Genomic DNA, 21,155 nt, shown 5'->3' with positions numbered 1-21,155 from the left:
GAGAGCAAAAAACAAATTTCCCAAAATGCTACTTTTTTTTTTTTAATGATTCCAGGTCTAATATGGAGTGCCAAATGTTGTAAACAATCATAGAAATGGGGCACATTCATGAGCAATCGATGTATAAAACTAGTTACTAAATGCATATAAATCAGTTGAATCATAATTTAGAAATAAAAACCCTGTTAGATCCATGTTGATTTTTCACCTTTTTGAAGTCAAGTCCTTTGGCCCAGGAGCACTTGTTCGGGTTGGGTACATCCTTCCACACAAACTTTTTCATCCTGGAAAGAAATGCAGCACACATTCAGGTTTCATCTCTGACTAAAGTTTTTTTTTCTCTGCTTCTTTCCTCCCTCAACTTCCATTTGCTAGCATCAAGTGTAATTACACCATGTGACCTGTTAAATGTCACACTCTTAATTCTTCATAGTCAGTGTCTCTGCTCCTTAAATTAGACTGCACCCCAGAGATTTCTGTCATTAATCATCTTTACAGGTGTCTGGGTAAAAAAATAAAATAAACTGGCATACACTGATGCTTAATAATTAGTATCTGGTACAATATTAAAAATAAAACTGCAATATCTGTAAATAAGATAACACGTTGTTGTTGTTGTTGTTGTTGTTGTTGTTGTTGTTGTTGTTGTTGTTGTATTAAAACAGGCCAGATCCCTATAATAACAATTTTACATGCTTTTACAGTTTTACATTGAATATTTTTCTTAAGTATAATTTCTGTAAATATATTTTTTCACTGAACATGAGTCTCTTACTGGTTTTGGGTTAGGATCAGGGTGACGAACAGGACAATGGAGAGGAAAGAGATGATCATCAGCAGCATGTAGGCTGCAGGGTCTCCTCTGGTAGCTTTAACAGTTGGAAAAATACACATCAGGCCTATTATTAATTGTGTGTGTCACAACTTTAATACTAATACAAAAGCCAGAAAAATGTTGCACATGGGGCATACCTGTAGCGTACATAGGTTCCCCTTCTCCATCAGCAAACACAGGGTATAAGTAGAAACCACACTCCTCAGAGCCAAAGAAATCACCTGAAATGATACAATGAAATAATGTGGGCTGAGTAGATCTATTTCTTTGCACCAACACACACTTATAACAGTAATACTGAGAAATAAAATAATAAAAAGAACAGACAGAGAAGAAGTCATGTTACCTTTCAGATAGATGGGACGGTCAGTGTAGGGCAGTCTGGCCCAAGTTTCTCCACTCCGGCCTTTGTGATGATCAGAGTCCTGTTGCCTTTGTGGAAACCACTGGACCACCATGAACAGAGGCACAGAGTTGTTGTCCAGCAGACTCCAGGACAGAGACACACAGGTGCTGTTGATGACTAACACGCTGAAAGAACGCACACAGCGGCCTGCAGAGTGGGGAAGAAACTGCATGAATATAATGCTTTAAGGTCTACTACACTTGCATAAGAAAGTAAAGGCAAAATAAAATATTCTTATATATATATCAAATTCTTTGACTCCTTGCACCCTGAATGGTGTCTGCTCTTATTCATTCTGTTCATTTTTTTGTGTGCTGTCGTCACCTACAATTGAACTGTGGGGTCTGATGACAATCATCCTTCAGTGTGAAGCCCCTGACATACATGTAGTCATGTGATCCATTGAATAATAATGACTTTATTTGTAGAAGGCAGATCTCGAAAGGCAGTTAAAGTATTAAATTAATTTAAATTTTAGAAAAATATAAGAATGAATGCAATAAAAGACAATAAAATAACATAAGAAGATAAAGTATAAAAATATTGATAATAGCCACTTTAAAAAAGCATGCTTTTTCATATACAGACTGAAGATGAAGAAAAAAATCTGAATAAACAAGTAAAGAAACATAACAAATACAGATGCCTCCATAAAGAAGTCCATTAATGGTTTGCTGAGTATGATGTTAATTAGAAGCTATTGTACAGCCCTTAAATGCCAACATCAGTTGCTAAGCTCTAGTTTAGCTGCTAATAACGCTAAAAACATTTTCTCAGAATACTTATGAGAAAATGTGTCACAAACAGCTTTCTAAAACAAGTAACAAAAACAGGCCATCGTCATGGGAATGCATTTTGATTTTGCCAGCCAGTAGTTTCATGAAAATACTTTCCGCTAAATTATGAGTAATGGGAGGCGAAGACAAACACACATACACACACACAGCTAACTTTTGGCTGTACACAGAGAATTGTCATTTCAAATTATCTCTGTTGGAAGGCTACTAATAGTGTTTACTACACTAAAGCTACTGGCAGCAGGGCCTCAATCAGCACTCTCATGGTCTCTCCAGACACATTTGTTAGTATGTGTCATGCCCTAATGGATGGCTATTTATGTTCCTGGCTTTGACATGCATTTTTTTGTAATGTGTTGTGTAGTCATATTGCCAAATTAAAAAACAAGAAATATCTGTTAAAATGGTAAAAACAGGTCTCAACTCAACAGCCTCAAAAACAGTGGCCAAAGTTCTGTTTTCCGAGAAATACATATTTGAAAAACAAAATTTGAGAAAAAAAAAGGTTCGGTTTAGTTTATTTTTTTCATGTTGGCATTTCTCACAGTTTGTACAGAAAGAAAACATTACTGGAAAACACCTTGTTATTTCCTTTTTCGGTACTTGTGCACCTGCATCTCTCAGTGAATCACTGACCCTCAATCAGATCTACATCGTACTTTTGTAACCTCCGCTTTCACAGTGAAACCTAACTGCAAACCTTTTTGATCTCAGCTACATTTTATATAATATCTTTACTGGAACGCAACAGTATGTTACAGAATTCAAATAAAACTGGCTGCTCTTTCTTCTGGCTGCTTGAATCTCTGTTATCTCCCTAAATTGTTTAAGATTGATCCAAGTTACATTTATGGCTTTAGACAAATCCTAGGATGTTTTGAGGATGAAGTCTTTTAATATGATTGTACCAGCCCTCATAATTTAATAGTCACCTTTCTATTTAATTCTGACTCTGCATATTTTGTCCATTCTCTTATATTGTTTGTCTGTAACTCATTGTTATTAATATTTGCCATACACTCTCAATGAGTAATTCATGCTTGAATAAAGGTTAAATGATACAAAAGCTACTGTATACTCTAAGGCTGCAGCTAGTTATTATTTCCATTATCATTTGATCTTGATTTTTCTCCCTAACTTGTCGTTTTGTTAATGGTTCATACCCAAAAATGTGAAAAATAAAGCAAAAAATGTTGATATCTTGAAATTCCTAATAATAGTCCAAATGATATGCAGCTAAGAAGAGCTGCAAAGACCAGGCGGCAGCCTCTGAGGCTGAAAAAATGAAGCTAACGTGGAAGTGCCAAATACTGCAACTCATGAAACAGCCATCTGAAGCTGGCTCCAATACAAAGTAAACCTCCATGGACCCCAGTGTTAAAATTCCTAACTTTACAGCAGAAATAAACATCTTAGCAAGGTGGTACAAAAACAGTTTTGGTCTCTATGGCTAGTCTTTCCCTTCATGACATTTGTACAGGGTTAAGTTTTCTTGAACTCATCCTTTTACATTTTATTAAGGCCTAAAGTTATCCATATTCAAGGGCGGGGCTACTTGAATGACAGGCTGTCTGAGTCACTGCAACAGTCTGTGAGTCAGATTGGTCCATCCCTTAAAAACAGCAGTCCACAAACCAATGGGTGATGTTACAGTAGCTGCATCTATGATTTATACAGTCTGTGGCAAAGAATCACGTTTTCAAAGCTCGAAAAAACGTGATTTGGCATTTTTGCTTTTTAAATGACTTATTTTAATTCTGAGGATTTTTTTTGTCAACTTTGTATGTTCATGGGCGTCATACATGCTGTCCTTCCCTTTCTTAGCTATCCTTGATCCTTGATTAGCTATCCTTGATCCTTGATTAGTTATCCTTGAGACTTCAGGCTGCTGAACAAGAGAGAGGCTATAAGGTCTTTGTCGGAGACACACAGTGCCACTGCGAACTGTAACTGCTCTGTTGCTCCAACAGTGAAAGTAAGTGTTTTAAACATCCTGCAATACTTGTGTAATACTGAGAATAACAAACAGAGAAGCCGTGCATTACTGAGAGGCTAATTAACCATTTAACTCCCATGCCCTCACAGTAGAATAGATTCAGTTCATCTGTGAGAGAGAATACATTAAATATTTCCTCTAACAATAAAATTTATTTTAAGTACAATGTATTGTTCAGCTCACTCACGTTTGGGCTGTGTCTCCAGCGTCATGTTGAAGTTAATAGCGGAGCTGCCCAGATTATTGTAGGCCTCCACAGTCACAGTTTGGGGCACCTGGTTCCACTCAAAGCTGTAGGAGGACGCCAGCTCGATCTGCTCTCTGATCACAGAGCCACTTGAGGCCTGGTACTGGACTATAAATCCATCAATGCAGTAAGAACGTCCTGACATTTGGAGATGCTGCAAAAAAAAAAGCAAACATTTTTAACATCAAGTCTTTATCATAAGCCTGATAATGTTTATATTTTAGTTTACATACCTCAAAAAGCAAAGTGACATTTGTCTGGTTTCTGTATGGATCATCTTGAAGAATTCTCCAGAAATCAGGGCCTCGCTCAGGAGCTGAGGGGGAGACTGACAATTACATCACATGCCACCTTTTACCTTTGTGTTTGTGGTATGATGTGTATCATGTGGGTTGTTTTCCATTAGAGCTAAAATCAGAAGTCAAGTGTGATTAAAAAGGTCACATCAGGTATCAAGAGTGAAATTAAAAGTGTTCTGCTGTACTTCTGCTGTTCTGGGGTGTGGAGTAGACTGCATCGCTCCATTCACTCCAGGAGCCGGTGCCGTTGATGCGCTTGCAGCGTACTTGTACCACATACACCCGACACATGTCGGACACCGTGACCTCTGCCCACGTCACTCGCACTGGACTCTGGACCTGTATGCATGACATTTTCCTTTTTAGATACAGGAAATAGAAAATATCTGATGCACATCTATTTTTACGCTCATTCCATTTCATCCAAACAAAGAGAAAACTATGTCCTCATCTTTCTCATTGTTGTGATAGAACAAGTCCAACTTCCGAGAGAACTCTTCAATCAGAGGAATACGGTCTAGTACCAGATCAACCTTACTCTCTGAGTCCATGTCAAAGCATCCTGTGTTATTTAAAGAGATTGGTTTAACGGCCGAATCCCAGACCTGAGTCACTTCTAATATGTTTGTTCTTAATTGATAAACATCTTTCTAAGACGAAGAACAAAGAAGAACATTTTGGAAAGATAACTGTATGTTAAGCCTATGTTTGTGGTCAAACAGACCAACTCACCTTCCACTCCGGTTGGGCTCTCACAGCTGAGGGCAGGTGGTACCGAAACTGAAACTGGAGCCCATAAACCGGAAGAGATGGAGGCTCCCATGTGACCATCAGGACCCCGCTGCTTCGGCTCACTGCCTTCACATTGGTGGGTGCGTGGGGCTTCACTGCAGGGGAAATGCAATGACGGAGGAGTGTGAGCTTGTCGCATTCAGAACATCTAGTAAACATGATCACGGGGAATTGAAAACCTGATGAAAATTTCTTAACAACTATCTGACATCATGTCATTTTCACCTTTCCTGTGGTCAATTAATAACTACTTTAACCTCAATATTTGAGGTTCTCTCTAACCAGCTCTTTCACTGTGAATATTTAATGTAGCAGTGGTTTCTTTTGAAGTTCAATATACCCGAGTGCCTGAAAAACACAACTAGATACATTTTCTAGAATATCTCAATTAAACAAGAGATAAATATTCTTTAGATATTTCCACATTTTATTTTGAAAACACACATGAAGTGATTTTAACTTTCATAACTTATGACGATGAGCAATTCACCTTTAATGGATGAGAGTTTTCCCGAATGATCTATAAAACTTAAGCAACAGATTTTAAAAGTAGTGAGGAAAAGTATGGACAGTTTTCATTCTCAGTGGCCTAAAGCAATACATTGTGAATCACTGACAATTTGTGTAACTGCTTTAAAGAAACCTTTATGCAGACACTGATGAAGTCATTTTTCCTCCTGGGACAATAAAATATACTTCATCTTAAATGCAAAAAAGTGTTGTTTTAGTTTAGTACACTGTATACAACTTTCTGTCAATTTATTGTTTTGTTTAGTTGTATTATGTTTCATGCACATGAACCCATATTGCTCACCATGATCTATGGGTGACAGGTAGATGGGTTTAGACCTGATGGGGCCCAGTCTGGATGGGATCTCCAGCCACAGCTTGTAGCAGTTCATCCTCAGAGGCTGGATGGTGCAGGTTTTCTGCCTGGACTGGACCTGAAAGCATGCAGGCTCCATCTCCCCCACTTTCTCCCCTGCTCGTTCCCTCTCCTCCATCAGATCACATGTCAGGTGAGCCCACCTAACATGAAGAAAATATAATTAATAATAAATGAGACCTGAAATTTTGTCATGATATTCCTACAGCATAGGTCTTTTCTTTACCTTATGTAATCTGATCAACAGTGGTGGATAGTGAGCATATTTAAGGTGCCTTACTTTCAGAGGGTAATACTGTACTTTTCACTCCACTACATTTAAACAATAAGGTTTAGAATATCAATAAAAAGATATACAATCAAGCCAAAACTTTGGCACCTGCAATGTAAGAGTGGTGTTTATATATAACACATCACCTTTGGTACTTAAAGTACACTTTATGCTTTTGTACTACAATATTTCTATAATATGGTATTGCCCATTTCACTGAAGTAAAAGATATTCGCCCGCTACTACTGAACAATACAGACAAAGAGAAAGGGTAAATTGTTTTTGTTACAACTTCAGTTGTATTCTTCACTCATAAGAAACCTACACTTAAAAAAAAACTGTTTTAGTTTTAGTAACATTCGCATATAATATATCTAATAAGAACTGGTTTTAACTCTGACTTTTTATGAAGACCACATCTATAATGCATTATGAGGGCATTCACAGCGAATTATAATGCATACATAATGCCTTATGACTTAACTCATAAACATATATAATGCTTACTGATGCAAAACATGAACAATCATAAAACATTATAGATTATAGAAGTATCAAGTGTCATATGGATGTTCTTGACTAGTTATAAACTAGAGGATGACTGATGGGGCTTATAATGCATAATAATTATTCATCTATACACACATCAACATAACTGTAGTAGGGACTAAAAGTATGCTATAACAGTCCCTGTAGTATCATGAGTTGTCATGGTAACACCTTCTATGAAGACCACATCTATAATGCATTATGAGGGCAACCATAGTGAATTATAATCCATTCATAATGCTTTATGTAATAAACCAGAATTATACTTTTTCCGTATCTATTTTAAAAGACGCAGAATGAGAGGAAAAGCAAAAAAAAAAAAAAAGAAGAAGAAACTGGAGTAATGTGCAAAGCAGTTGTACACAAGAGTTATAAAACATTACATTATTTTTTCAGTCCTCATTGTTGTGGTTTTTATAGTGCAGAGACTTTCTATTGCTGTGAGGTCAAAAACCACATTGACCTATTGTTCGCCGATGAAATAAACTTCCTGGTATCACTTCACACAACTATTTCCAGGGTTCCTACATGTGCCTCCTGGTACACTGTGTTCAGTAACTTCCAGCTTTTCAGCACACTAAGTTTTGAGGTTTCATAAACAATGCCACCGTTTGCAAAAACATCTCAATACAATCTACTATGAAGTACAACGTAAAATGCAATCGTTCTACCTGGATCTAAACTTGGGTCTAGTCCACTGTGTGTTTTTCCAGCTGCAGTCCATCGCATCGATGTCACCGTTGGTTTCGCAGTGTATATCAATGGACGCTCCTGAGACACAGAGGAAGAAATGCTCACATTTAAGTCACAATAACAAACTTCACCTGAGATAGCCTTGGTGTACAGGGATTATTTTGGTTCACATTGTTGTGCGGTCACAAGTCGCCAGTCTCTTTCCTGTCTTTGTCCACTGTGGCGGAAAGCTGACGCAAAAAAAGACACTTCCAGTAACGTTAAAACACCAGACGAGAAATGTTAATGTCGACTTTCACTGTGGAAATAGCTCGTCCATGTCTTCCACTGTGAATACAAGATGTGTGGTGATGGTTTTGTTTCTGTCTGTGATATTAAGGAGCAGCAAAGCTCACCTTCTACATAGATCTGGCTGTAGGGGAGGGTCCACTCCGGAGTGCACTGCAGCAGATCGTACATCCGATTTTTTGAAGGACGCACTGTGATCTGGCTGACCTTGTTTGGGAAAGGAATGTCTTAATTTATTAACATTGAGTGTACTTTTCTAAAAATACTTGAGGAAGTCATTCAACTTTATTGGAAATGTTCCTAGAAACAAAAGTCTGGAAGGAGAGTATTTTTATTTTTTTTTCCTCTTACCCACTGGTTAACTGGGTGATACTGGCTGCTATGAAGCCGGTGTTGGAAGTTGAGCATCCACATGGCCGTGCTGGCGTTGATTGTGTGGTCGTTGAACACACAGTACACTGTAACGTTCTCCCCCGGCCGTGCCACAACTTTCTCAGGGATGTAGCTCACCGCTGCACAAAAACGCACAGAAACATGATATGGTTTGTTTTTTAAAAATCTTTTAAGATTATTTGTTTTATAATTTTCATTTTCTTTAAGAACGAAGAACTAAACACACATTAAATGTAATAAAGAAGAATAAAACAAAGAGCCACAGTTGAAGAATAAAACAAAAACTCAAAGTTGAACAACTGCCTGACTCATTCCCACACACCTGCAGTATGGAGATTTTTTTTTTACAAAAGACAATTTTTTCAGGGATTCTGAAAACTTTTCTTTGTTTAGGACTTGGTCTAAAATGAGTGTGAAGGTGGGAGGATCGTCATCTAACCACCTCGTCAGACGCAGACACACAAAACCTCTGCGTGGAGTCAAAAGAAAAACAAAAGACATGTGACTCATGTACTAAACAGGTAAAAAAAAAACTCAACAAAAGAATCATCTGTATTCATTGTATTTTACTGCTGATGTACATAGAACTTTCCTAGTCATATATTAACTTTGCTGATTTTGGAGGACTTTCTAAGTTTGTAAGTTTCATTTGCAAAAGTGAAGTTTTTGAAGCTCGCCTCAGTGTAATGAATCAGAGTTGTTGAGTCGCATGAACTGCTGACCCCATGACACACAGACACATTTTTGCTCCAGGATTAAGTTTCCTCATGTGATGCAGAGTACAAGAGCAACATGCTGTACACAGCAACACAAACAAGCACTGCCAGATACTGGACTCAGCGGCGTGTTTTATTGTTTAAAGACCTAAGCTCTGCTGTCAACTTTTAAATCAGCAGTCTGATATTGCAGAGCACTTACAACCAGCCAACATGAGCTATTTATTGTCTTCAGTTTAAAAGAATCTGTCTGAGTGTGCAAACAGTTCTCTCTCATTTCTCAGCTTTCAGTTTCATCATTTTGAAAACATGCTCAGCTCTCACATTTAGCTTTTTCACAAGCCATTGATTCAGAGGTTCTCAAGGCTATGTGCCGCTACAAATCAAAGTATGACGCAGAGTCTATAGACATTGACCACATTGGAATGAGCTCTTTATTAATAGCTAATGAGCTGGACTCCATTTAATAGTTTTGCATCGACATAAATCTACCTGTGAGATAATGAGGTCAGTTGTTGGAATCTAATCAGCAATGAGAGCTGAATTCCAACCACCAGGACAGGTTTAACATGTCAGCTGGCCAAATTCATAGGAAAAAGGTAAAATTATGTAATCTAATTTTAGGGCTGTCAAATTCCCGAATTACCTTTAAACTCAGTCCAGCTGTTACAGTGAAAAAACACAAACTGAGTATTTTGACTTTGATTCCAGATTTGTGGTGCATTCTTATCCTACAACGAAACTTAACGGAAAAGAGAAGAAATTTCAGTTGGCTGTTTTGTCAGTTAAATCAATTGGAAACAAAGTATACCTCATAAGTAAACAGAGGAATAAACATGCAATATTTAAGGCAGACTGACAGACAACAACTAGTAAGAGATGAACAAGGAAGCATTGTACTGTAAACATTTTTAAAAGAATCTGTACTGCAGACTGCAAAATGCTTTTGGCTGTTTAATAATCATATGTTATCAAGTTTTAGCTGATCAATGCTCAACTCCTCAATGATTTACCTAAAATTCCCTAAAAATGTTATGACAATAACTTCTATTCTGGGTCACGTTAAAACTTTGACCTGATAGTGGTGCTAAAGGCAGGAGTTACTAAGGTATTTCACTAAAGCGGTAGACAGACTGACTGAATAAATTCAATGAACCCCAATAGTTTCTGCAAGAACTCTTCGATAATGTTTGTTGCTGCAAAGATGCTGCATGTTCATGCTTTACAGACATCTTCAAGGTGGCACCCAAGATTAGTGTCACCTATTCAGTATGCGCCCAAATGTCGACCCTTCTGTTCCTGAGTTATGACGCAAAATAATGGCCAGAAAAAATAGTTTTTGATGAACATCGATGTCACGTGGATCTAAAATGTCATCATTTTTCATTCTAGAACATCTGTGCCAAGTTTTCTAGTAATTAACATGTCTATTATTGAGTTATGGTCAAAAACGTGCTTTGTGAGGTCACAGTGACCTTGACCTTTAAACATCAAAATCTAATCAGCTCATCCCTGAGTCCAAGTGGACATTTGTGCCAATTTGAAAAAATCCGGACAAACTGATAATATAATGCCACCTGCCTGGAGCGGAGAAATAAAAATAACCAAAAACATCTTGTATGTCTTTTGCATTACTCACATTATCTGTCTCTGTATAAACTGTTGAAAGGGAGCAGTTCTTACTGTCCAGGTAGATGTGGTGCGGCTCACTCCAGTCACTCCACACTGGAGGGTTCTCCAGGCTGGAGCAGCGAACCTGGATGGTGTAGTTTAGTCTGGGCTTCAGCTCCAGAGACAATCTGGGCTCTCCAGGTGCAGACACCACCTGCAGACAGCAGAGAGAATTAACTTACACACACACATACACGTACACACGCCAAACTGACTTCATGATAGTTGGGTGTGTTTGCATGTGAGAATGATGACTGAATCAAATCCATCATCGCAACATGCTTGCGGTTTTTGTTTGATGTGTCATCAAATGGAACTGTTACCAAAACACACAAGCAGGATACAGAAATGACTGGATGGTGTGTGTGTGAGTGTGTGAGTGTGTGAATGTGTGAGCGTGTGTATATATGTGTGTGTGTATATGTGTTGACACCTGTTGATTCTGAGCATTTCTCGTGTGACACTTTATCAAAAACTATATGTCCCAAACTAACAGATTTTAAGTGACACCATACAGTATTTTATTTTTTTGTTCATAGGAGTCTTAAACAGAAGTTCTAAAGTTCCAGCCCTGGGTGAGCCCCTGGAGCTTGTGATCCACATCTGAACAGTGACTGCACTGTTGAACACTAAGTACACTGTATGAGGCCATTAAAATCCAACTGACTGGGAGCAAGTCGCACTAAATAAACATGTTGTCTTGTCAGTGGAAATTTGTGATGCGAAAAAGCAGCACTGCTGCAGTGAAGAGCAAATACAGTAAGTGTATCTGTGACTCACTCAAGGCATGACTTGTTTCTCTATAGTAACCTTCTGTAGTTTATTTAACCACTGACAGCATGTTTTCACCTCTCTTTTTGAAGCATATTTTGCACTCAAAGTTGAGACGTTCTTTCACTCTGCACCTAACATTTCCTTTTTTAAACCAAATATATGACGCTCATCACTGAGGCACCTGTGTTTTTGTAACATTGTAACACTTTTTTAAAAAGGCACCCCTCATTAAGGGTTTATAATTATAACTAGTGGCTACAAATGGTTTATAGATAAATAAAAGCCATTGTTAAGAACAACTCTTGTGAGTAATTTGACTGTTTGACCACTCCCCTGGACAAAATTCAATTCATAAAAAATTGTGACTGCAGACTTGGTGGATTAATAAAACATTATCAATAATTCAACATATAACTGCAGACTAGATGGCCATAAGAATTTAATCATTCATTATTTACCTGTGCATTATAGCTCAAAGGTGACCTAATAACACAAATACAAACCTTTTATGAAAAGTGCCTTTTCATAAAATGGTACCAATACATTTTCAGAACATATGACTCCCAGTGGGTACAGTGGCAAAATCTTAAAATATCACTTATGAGTCCTATCAGTGCTTGGTGTTACCTGCCAGGTTGGATGAGTGGTGTTGGATGTGTGTCGGACTTCATATCTCAGCGGGCCCGTGTCATAGTCGGACGGGTCGTCCCACTGTAAAATCAGTTCTGCCTCAATGGTTTGAATATGTGACAGGTTGACTGGAGGACTGGGTTTCACTGCAGAAAAGGAACACAAACAGAAGCACATGTTCAGACAAGTCTCTATGTAAAAATGCATGTTTATGTTCCCTGATTGCACACTTTCAGAGGTGTATTTGTCTTTGATACAAACATTGTATAATCCAGTAAAACCCAATTTAAAAGAACTTTTTTTTAAGGAGTAAAAAAGCACATGCTGAGTAGAATCAAAGCACAATAAATATACTGCTTTAGTCTCAATTGACATTTGAACAAAGGTTACTAAATCCTATGGATCAATACAATAACTAATGAAATTACAATATCTTAGTTTTAATATCTGTGGTATTTTATGATTGGTATCTGGGTAAGTTATTAACTTATCTTCATGCACTCATCTTCAGGATCAATAATCTTCTAGGGCTTATCAGTATTAAATAATAAACTGATGACTTCTTCAGTTAATACAAATATTGACAGTTTAGGATTGGATTTTTCTGCAAATTCACTTTGTGCTTTTTAGCCTTTCCATATATATGAAGTTTGTGTGCATATCTGTCAGTTTATAATGAGTGGACTTTCAATGAAACATGTAGCTGTGCATTTTTGATATCCCATTAATTATGCAGCGCATTGAGTATAACATTTGGACTCGTTTCATTTCCGGATGGATTTCAGAGACGTAGATCCAGACTTCTATTCACTCCAGTGAGACAGACTCAATTATGACAAATAAAAAGATACTTGAGTTTCATAAAACCACAAAGATGCCTGCAGGGAGAACAGAGATGACGCAACATTATGAGTAACAGCTCAACAATTTATTTTCCGGACTGTTCTCACATCAGGGGAGAAACCAGCCTTATCGTTTTCTACTAAAAGTATAATTTAAGATGTTACTCGCAGAGTAGCAACATTGATTACTGTCATGATATAATAACTGACTGTTTATAACAAGTTTCTTCCAACTGGACAGTTCTAAATGATGGCTCATAGTACAAGTTACATTTTTACAGTCATAACCTAATCTGATTACACAGTTTTCAGTGCTGGTTTGTTTGTTTTCATGGTCTCAAAACAAATACGTTTTTATTGCTCTTCAAGCATGACTTTTCATGATGTAAATTCGCCAAACTCTTACAGCAACACTGCAATTCCTGCTTGTATACCTGAAAGCTTGATGGGAACTGTAGCTCAAAACATGTTTATTGAAAACAATGGTGGTGAGAAGCTAGAGTTACACCTTGTGGTTTTATGCATCAGCAACCAATTAGGTTGCAGTTACAGTTTACATCCGTGTCTGTGTAAACATGAATGCTTCACACACATCATCCTCCCAGCAGCATTCAAGGCCGCTGCTGACAGTCCTTGAATATCCTTTTACTCCATCCAAAGGTTGGATTTGGATGGACAGAAGCTTTGTGTTAAAAGCACAAAAATCAAAGTAAGAAGAATAAAGGCTTTACTAACGACACGGTAACTTGGACATGGTAAAAAGGAGCAAACTGAAGAGTGAGGAACATAACAAATAACACACCATCACTACGCAGGCTCTGTTCTGCTCCGTCGATTTAACCCAAAAGGTCTGGTTGAACAAACACAGCATGGAAAGTCCTCGTCTATCACTGTGGAGATCTCAAAGCTAAGGTGTGGTTGCACGCATACAAATACACACATACACACACACACAGGACCGTGGCCTGGCTTCTCACTGCGATTCTAGTCACATTTGCCAATCACAACTGAATGAAACTCCTTCTCCTTATGTGTCCAGATGCATCCCATTGAAGATGGACGTTGAAAAACGGTTGTGTTTTAAACATTGATGAGCACAGCATCGTCTTCATACATGACTAAATTTATTCGCTAATGCCAGTAATGGAGAAACTTCCTGGGAACTGGCCTTTTTTTGTTTCTTACTGTAAAATAGCATATCCCTCCTCTCCAACGAAAGTAACTTTTCTCAGTACTGCTTTCTAAAAAGGACAACTTTCAGGTTGCCAGGTTGTGAATTCAATGTCATTAGTTACAACTTATACATAAGGTCATAATATATAATATGCCATACTACAAATTAAAACTAATTTCCCAGTGAGTAAGTGACTGACCATTTTGAAACCCTATATCTCTTCATCAGTTTATATAGATTAGTGAATAACTAACACACAGTTTTGCATCTGTCATCTCTGTAGTTTAAATAATTTGACTGATAACAAAGGCAGTCCTCATATTTTACCAATTCCAGAAATGCAACCCCTACAGTATAGGGGAGCAAGTGTTTTCCAGTTAAGGACGCCAGTCCATAGAGAAAACAAGTCTCTCTGAACTCCCCTATATCCGACTCTTTCAACTATATATAAAACAAAGAATGAGACAAGATAAACCTCTCTTACCGGGTCGGGCAGGAATCCTGAGTAGAACTGGAGGAGCGACAGCGTCTGAGATGCTGACGGTTACCGCAGTGACAAAGCTTGTCTTAGAGTCAAGAGCGACTGAACACATGAAGGAATCCTCTGCCTCACAGATGACAGGGTTATCAGGTGAAGTGTTACCACCGTTCAACTCTGTGTCGTCTTTCTGGGATCTGAGAAGTGGATATGAAAAAACGTTGCAGTTTTACTGAAAGTCAAAAATAAAATGACAACATTCGTAAGTGTAAATGAGAAATCTATTAACATAATTCCATGTCAACTTTATCTTCTCATGAAGATAGTACAAGACGACTGAAAGCTCCAGAAATGAATGGAACTTAAGGTGAAAGAATTTAGTAAAATTTTGTTTGCATTTACAGCAAACATTTCAGAGCAGTGTACAACTGCTGCACAATGTCTGGCATCTTATATCAAGTGTGTGCTCAAGCGTCTTGTCCTCTTTATCCTCACTACAATGAAAGCGTGGAACCAGTGCGATAGCATGCAGCTTCCCCCTCTTGCAAAATAAACACACATACTTAACCACCCGCTGAGCAGTTGGGAAAGGTTCAGACCAGACACACACACACACACACACACACACACACACACACACACACACATGCATTCACACACATGCAAACAAACAGGACAAGACTGAAGTTCCATACTCACAACAGATGCTGTAAGCTAACTGCCATAAGACCAGCATCCAGCGCTGTTGATGGTGAACCATGAGACTGAAGATCACATGACAAGTTTTCCCAGTTGTCATCAATTCTGCAAAGTATATCCAAACAGGTGCCTGACAAGAATTCAGAATTTCATGTTAGTTGTATGATCAGAGGCATCTCCACATGTCATTTACAACAGACGACTGTGACCTTCAAACAAAGGATTCTGAGAAAATGGCCTAGCTTCAAATTCTGAGAACTAAGCCTCTGCTATTAAGCTAAACAGAGTGAAATATTATAGCTGCAAGCAGCAATATGGTGGTAAGGCCCCTGCCTGGAAACGAAGTCATGAGAGGGAAAGGGAGGATTTTAATAGTCTTAGCTTAGAGCTCATTGTTATGGTGTTAAATAATTTATGATTAAGTAAAGGGTTTTAATATATGTTTTTCAAGAATCATCCAAAAAAGGAAGGAGAAATTATACTGGAAAGAATTTAACGAAGTATGTCCCCTTCTGTTACTGAATAATGGCCAGAAGTGTTTTTGCAGAACATTATGATGACACAGTTAAGTTGACCTTTGACCTTTTGCATATAAAATGTCGTTACTTCATCATCACGCTCTGTTAAACATTAATGTGAAATTTTGTTATAATTAGCTTATGAAATCTTGAGTTTTGACCAAACACATGTTTTGGCAGGTCACAGCGACCTTGTCTTTGACCACTAAAATCTAATGAGTTCATCATTGCATCCAAGTGGATGTTTGTGCCAAATTTGAAGAAATTCCCTCAAGGTGTTCTTAAGATATCAGGTTCACGAGAATGGGATGAATGGAAAACTTGAAAACATCAGAACTGGTCTGATAATGGTGCCAAATGGAAAAAAAATAAGGGAAAAGTGACCAAAGATATTACAGTTCTGGAGCAAGGATGTACACTAACAGAGCAGCATTGCCTTTTGAAGTCCAGATGAAATCACATTTAGTCATTCCTTTTTTGTAACTAGCTCAAGTGTCTTCTGCCAGACTGCTGATGTTACACCTTAAGGAACGAGACACAAAGCTGTAGTCTACATGTGCGTGTTACTAGGGTATTAAAGAGTAAGAATCACACCAGCATCTACCTGAACCCATATGACATTTGCATGTTGCTTAATGTGCTGCAGCCAAGCAGCTAATTGGCTATCTAGCCTGGACACTGATAGTACTTAGTACTTAGTTAGTTAGCTAAGGCACAGGACAAGACATGCATGTCCATGTTTGTAAGCTAGATTAGAGGGAAACTCCAGCAGGTAGCTATTTATATGTAATGTGAAATGTCTTTCATTTGGATAAAATTTACAGGTACTCTGTAAGATGAAGGTATATATTGCCATACAAACAGGACAGAATTTAGTATTTATGTCAGACATTTTTGCATGCTACAATCATCTACAGCAGGACTGGTCCTGGCCTCCTTATACTCATAATGTACTCAATACGAAAGTGTTTCTTTGTTCAGTCTTCTGCAATCTTTAACCCACACCTGTTTTGAAGACATTTTTTAAGTTGAAAGCAACAAGACGCAAATAAAATAAGTATGACTAACAAGCAAACACGCAAATGAGCAAAATAGCAAGGGACGGTGGAACTAAATTCAAACTTTTGGCTGTCAAAACACATCATGAATCTGTCAAGAGACACTGTGTAGGCCTTAAACCTCACACAAAGCTGGAAGGTCTCAGCTAATTACCATTGATTCAGATGCGTCACAGCGCCTCACAGATCGATCAAAACAAACACATCCTCCTCACCTCCCTCATGTCTTGATATTGCTTCACCTCCATCACCTCCTCACCGACAACATCGAGAGAATTTTATAATTATGACTCCCTTGTAGTGGCCCTTTGCTCTTAGACAAACCACTCTTTGTACTTTCCCGTCTAGTTAGAAAGCAGTGGTGCTCAAAGATTTCATGGAAAGAGAAACAGCTAATTTGATTCTGTTGTGCTGAGAAAAGACAATCTTTGTGAGCCAAACTAACTACTATCTTGTGAATTGGCAGCATAGGGCTCACATGGTCACCCACTCTGATGAGAGGCTGAGAGGGATGCCAACAGAAAGGCCATTAAAGTGTAATGAGCCTGTCAGGCTGATCTTAAGAGGCATCCTTATCAGTGACGACACTGCAGAGAGAATCACAAGGCTCTGTCTTGCTGTTTGCTCTGATGAGGAGGAGCCACATCATATAGCTACCCTATTGCTACTTGGGATCACAAGTCTATCTCATGAGTGTTTTCTTGTAATCAGACTGTTATGCTCATGCCTCAAAGTAGTATATGACCTGTACATCTTGTCTAATGTCAAGCATGGAATGGCAGAAACTGTGAGAGCAAAAGCATCACATGGCTCCACTTATCAAAACACATTTTTGTGGTATCAATAGTGGTCAAAACTTCCACAGGGCACTTTTAAATTGTAGAAAATACCAGTTTCAGTTACAGTGTGTAAAGCCAGCACAGTATCTTAGTTATTATATTGATCTATATTGACAATTTTTGACCAATGCTTACATTCAGTGCCAATGCATGAAGTAGCATGCCCTAAATGTAGCCAGGGAGAAACTAAAAGATGGTGGATGAGCCTGTGGAAAGACTGACTTTGACGCAGGAGAATTTACATCAAATCACATGCCTGCAAATAACATTTTTAATTAACATAACCACAGTCTCTATCAACCATATCAAAAAGTTTTGCTGCCTAACCCTAACCGTACCTTAACCATAGTTTATTGTCCATGATCCCTATCTTTCTGTAACCTTAACCATGTAGTATTAGGCCTAAAGAAAATAAATAAAAACAAAACCTTGTCCTTACATATAAACTATGTGTTGCAGAATTCTCAGAAACTGACTTTATTGACTGCCGATCAAACTGCAGAAGCCTAATTTTATGTGACAGTTTGGTTACTTTTAACTATCGTGTCTCCTCTACAGTAGTTTTAAAGGTTCCTAGAAATAGTCTGAAAACAAGTAAAAGTGCAGTAACAATATGGTTCCTGTATCCTGCACTGTATATGAGCCCAAGTCTATAAATGACAAATGCATGTTGTCAGTTACAGATTCTCTCAACAAAAAGAAAAAAATCTTGGACTTAATGAGGAAAAGGCAAGGGGCTAACCTCCAACTTCATAGCGCGATGTGAAAAATAAATGTTTGTGTTTAATTGTCTTTTTGGAGACATGTAACACAGATACAAGAGTACAAAGCCCTGGATCAAAACACTGCATGTGAGTCGAGATAATCGCTAGATAGTCCAGCTCCTGAGGTGCAAATCAATGCAAATGTGTGAAATTTCATTTTCACATTACTGCAGCTGGAGAAAACATATAAGACAGAACTTTAACTGTACTTTCTGCATGTTATCGAATGGTTGTGAGGAGGACTGTTTATTTGAATTAGCCGTTGCAAAAGCTGGCAAGCAAAGTTTGATATTAATGGGTGATTTCAATGAAATACATAACTTCCCATGCATTGACTCTCTCAACAGTACCCTATCAACCTGGACAGGAGCAACTCGACTAGCTTTAAATTAATAATTTCTTTGTTAAGAAACATTTTGGATGCTAGTCTTGAATAAATTCTTACCGCCAGAGGGCCCACGTGGATGTGATTCGCTAGTCGAGCCCTTAAAGCTGCACAGGGGATTGTGTGGGAGGTTTGATTCAGAGCGGTTTGTCCCCGGTGTGAGAGTGTCATCTTGCTCCAGAGGGAGGTGGGCTGAGGGTGAGTCACAGCACAGCTCATCCTGCCACGGGAGGTCCAGGGCACCTGAATGACGAGGGGCTCCATCCTCAGGCTCTAAACACTGTGCACCTGCTCAGAGAGAGGCAGGACGGTTAACCCAGGTCTGACACATGGACAGGTTTTCCCTTTATCCAACAAGTATTGTTGCCACATTTAAGATAAGAAACTTTTGAGAATAAAGCCATAACATTACAAGAATTAAGTTTTAATTTAAGTAGAAAAGTCATAATATTGTGAGTATAAAGTTGCATTTAATCAAAATTAAGTAACATTACAACATATTTCTTGAAATGTATGACAATATTAGACTTAAATTGTTTTCTTTTCCTCTGTGTGTCTTGCAAGTTTAATGAAATATTGTTTTTTTGGGCACCCAGTGGCTTAGTTGGAAGAGCAGGTGGATTAAAAGGCACAAATGGTAGAATTGATGGAAAAGAAAAGAAGGTTAAATTTTGGTGAAGGCAATATTGGGTGGTTTTCATTTCTGTTCCCCAAAACTTTGCAATATTAACACCTCTTTCTGAGATACCTTGCATGTCATTTTGTAGTTTAAAACAAGGCATATGCTCATTTTATGTGCCAGAGCATGACAGAGAGAAAGAGAACATGAGAGGAGCACAAAGACCTTGTTAGTGTACACCTGAGGTGATATTGATTCAGTTCAGGAGAAACTCGTCATGTAGGTTTGACAACTGTTAGAGGAGAGCATTACTACAGTATTGTCAAAGAAAAGTACAATGGTTTTCATTTTGACACCACATGAGCGCCACACAGGAAATCTGTCAGCTGTAATCTCAGATGTCAACACTGGTATAAGGCTGATGCGTTCTTTGTATCTGGAGATTAGACTTACACATCGTGACCAGTGTCACCTGAGTATTTCCTAAATAGAGATGTCACTTCCAAGCTGAAATCAATCTTAAACTACTACTGATAATTGGAAACCAAGCAGAAGGGATTCCAGTTTTTAATGACTACCATGTCCCGCTCAGAATGTCAATATATACACTCATACACATTATTAATATCAGTCAACTATAACAACATAAAAAATGAAATAAACACGTCACATTGATGTTAAAGAGTCCAACACACAGTGCATGACTCATTACCAGCCACAACAACATCAGGACAGCCGGTATTGTTTTCACCTTATGAGTCTGTGTTTGGTGTGTCATCATGATGAAATGTGGTCCTGAAGACACTTGCCAAGTGGTTTTATGTCTGACTGCCTGACAGTCTGTCTTTGTGGGAACAGATTTTTGTCAGTGTGTTACCTTTTCAAAATGACATCTTGAAGATTTACAGGTGTCTATTTGAAATAAAAATGACAGCCAAGCTTGAAGGTGTGTGTCGGCCGAACAAATGGACCGGGAAGTACGGGAGGAAGGATTATTCCAAATGTGAAAATGAATTGTTTTTAAGACATGAAAGGGTAAACAAAGACATTGTACAAACTGAGAGGTTACAACTGCTGGAGGCTTAACTCACCATGGGGTACAAGGAAAATAAGCATCAGGACTGTCAACAGTACAGACCGAACCCTGTCGAGAGACAGAGAAAAGAAAAAACATCAAGACTGCAGCTGTGCAGAGAGCACTAATCTCAACAATAGAGATGGTGAGAGAGATGAGAGGCACAATTGATGATATAAATTGAGTGAGTCAGGTATCAAGACAAGTAGCAGCTGATTTATGGTTGCAACTTTAACACAATGCAGGAATAAATGAGAGCCCAACGCATTCAGCATTTAATGCATTTTTAACAATATCTTTCATAAAAATCCGACTGGTTTGGAAAGATAAAATCAATCTTCGGTTTTTTTGTGGATCCTCTGTGACGCATCTAGAATTAGCTGGAAATGGGCAGAAGATCTGCACATTATGCATGACTTAAAGGACTTACAACAACCAATACTTAATGAAAAATAAGAATG

At 38.2% G+C, this 21,155-nt stretch overlaps 1 protein-coding gene across 4 annotated transcripts in view; it reads right to left on the bottom strand.

Moving 5' to 3' along the window:
* Positions 1-21,155, bottom strand: part of lepr (leptin receptor) — a 47,162-nt gene that overhangs the window by 2,731 nt on the left and 23,276 nt on the right. For all 4 annotated transcript variants that reach the window (XM_042514739.1, XM_042514721.1, XM_042514727.1 and 1 more), the window contains 18 exons: positions 20,711-20,763; positions 19,061-19,288; positions 15,437-15,566; positions 14,744-14,934; positions 12,241-12,389; positions 10,852-10,993; positions 8,411-8,571; positions 8,167-8,266; positions 7,750-7,849; positions 6,187-6,401; positions 5,313-5,467; positions 4,766-4,919; positions 4,515-4,597; positions 4,222-4,435; positions 1,182-1,388; positions 973-1,056; positions 776-869; positions 209-284 (listed from right to left, as the gene is read on the bottom strand). In XM_042514739.1, coding sequence (XP_042370673.1) covers positions 209-284; positions 776-869; positions 973-1,056; positions 1,182-1,388; positions 4,222-4,435; positions 4,515-4,597; positions 4,766-4,919; positions 5,313-5,467; positions 6,187-6,401; positions 7,750-7,849; positions 8,167-8,266; positions 8,411-8,571; positions 10,852-10,993; positions 12,241-12,389; positions 14,744-14,934; positions 15,437-15,566; positions 19,061-19,288; positions 20,711-20,763 — 2,536 coding nt within the window. The remainder of the gene's footprint in view (positions 1-208; positions 285-775; positions 870-972; positions 1,057-1,181; positions 1,389-4,221; positions 4,436-4,514; positions 4,598-4,765; positions 4,920-5,312; positions 5,468-6,186; positions 6,402-7,749; positions 7,850-8,166; positions 8,267-8,410; positions 8,572-10,851; positions 10,994-12,240; positions 12,390-14,743; positions 14,935-15,436; positions 15,567-19,060; positions 19,289-20,710; positions 20,764-21,155) is intronic.

The sequence above is a fragment of the Plectropomus leopardus genome, chromosome 3 (assembly GCF_008729295.1).
Source record: "Plectropomus leopardus isolate mb chromosome 3, YSFRI_Pleo_2.0, whole genome shotgun sequence".
In the NCBI taxonomy this organism is placed as follows: domain Eukaryota; kingdom Metazoa; phylum Chordata; class Actinopteri; order Perciformes; family Serranidae; genus Plectropomus; species Plectropomus leopardus.
This window is presented reverse-complemented; position numbering and strand designations above follow the sequence as displayed.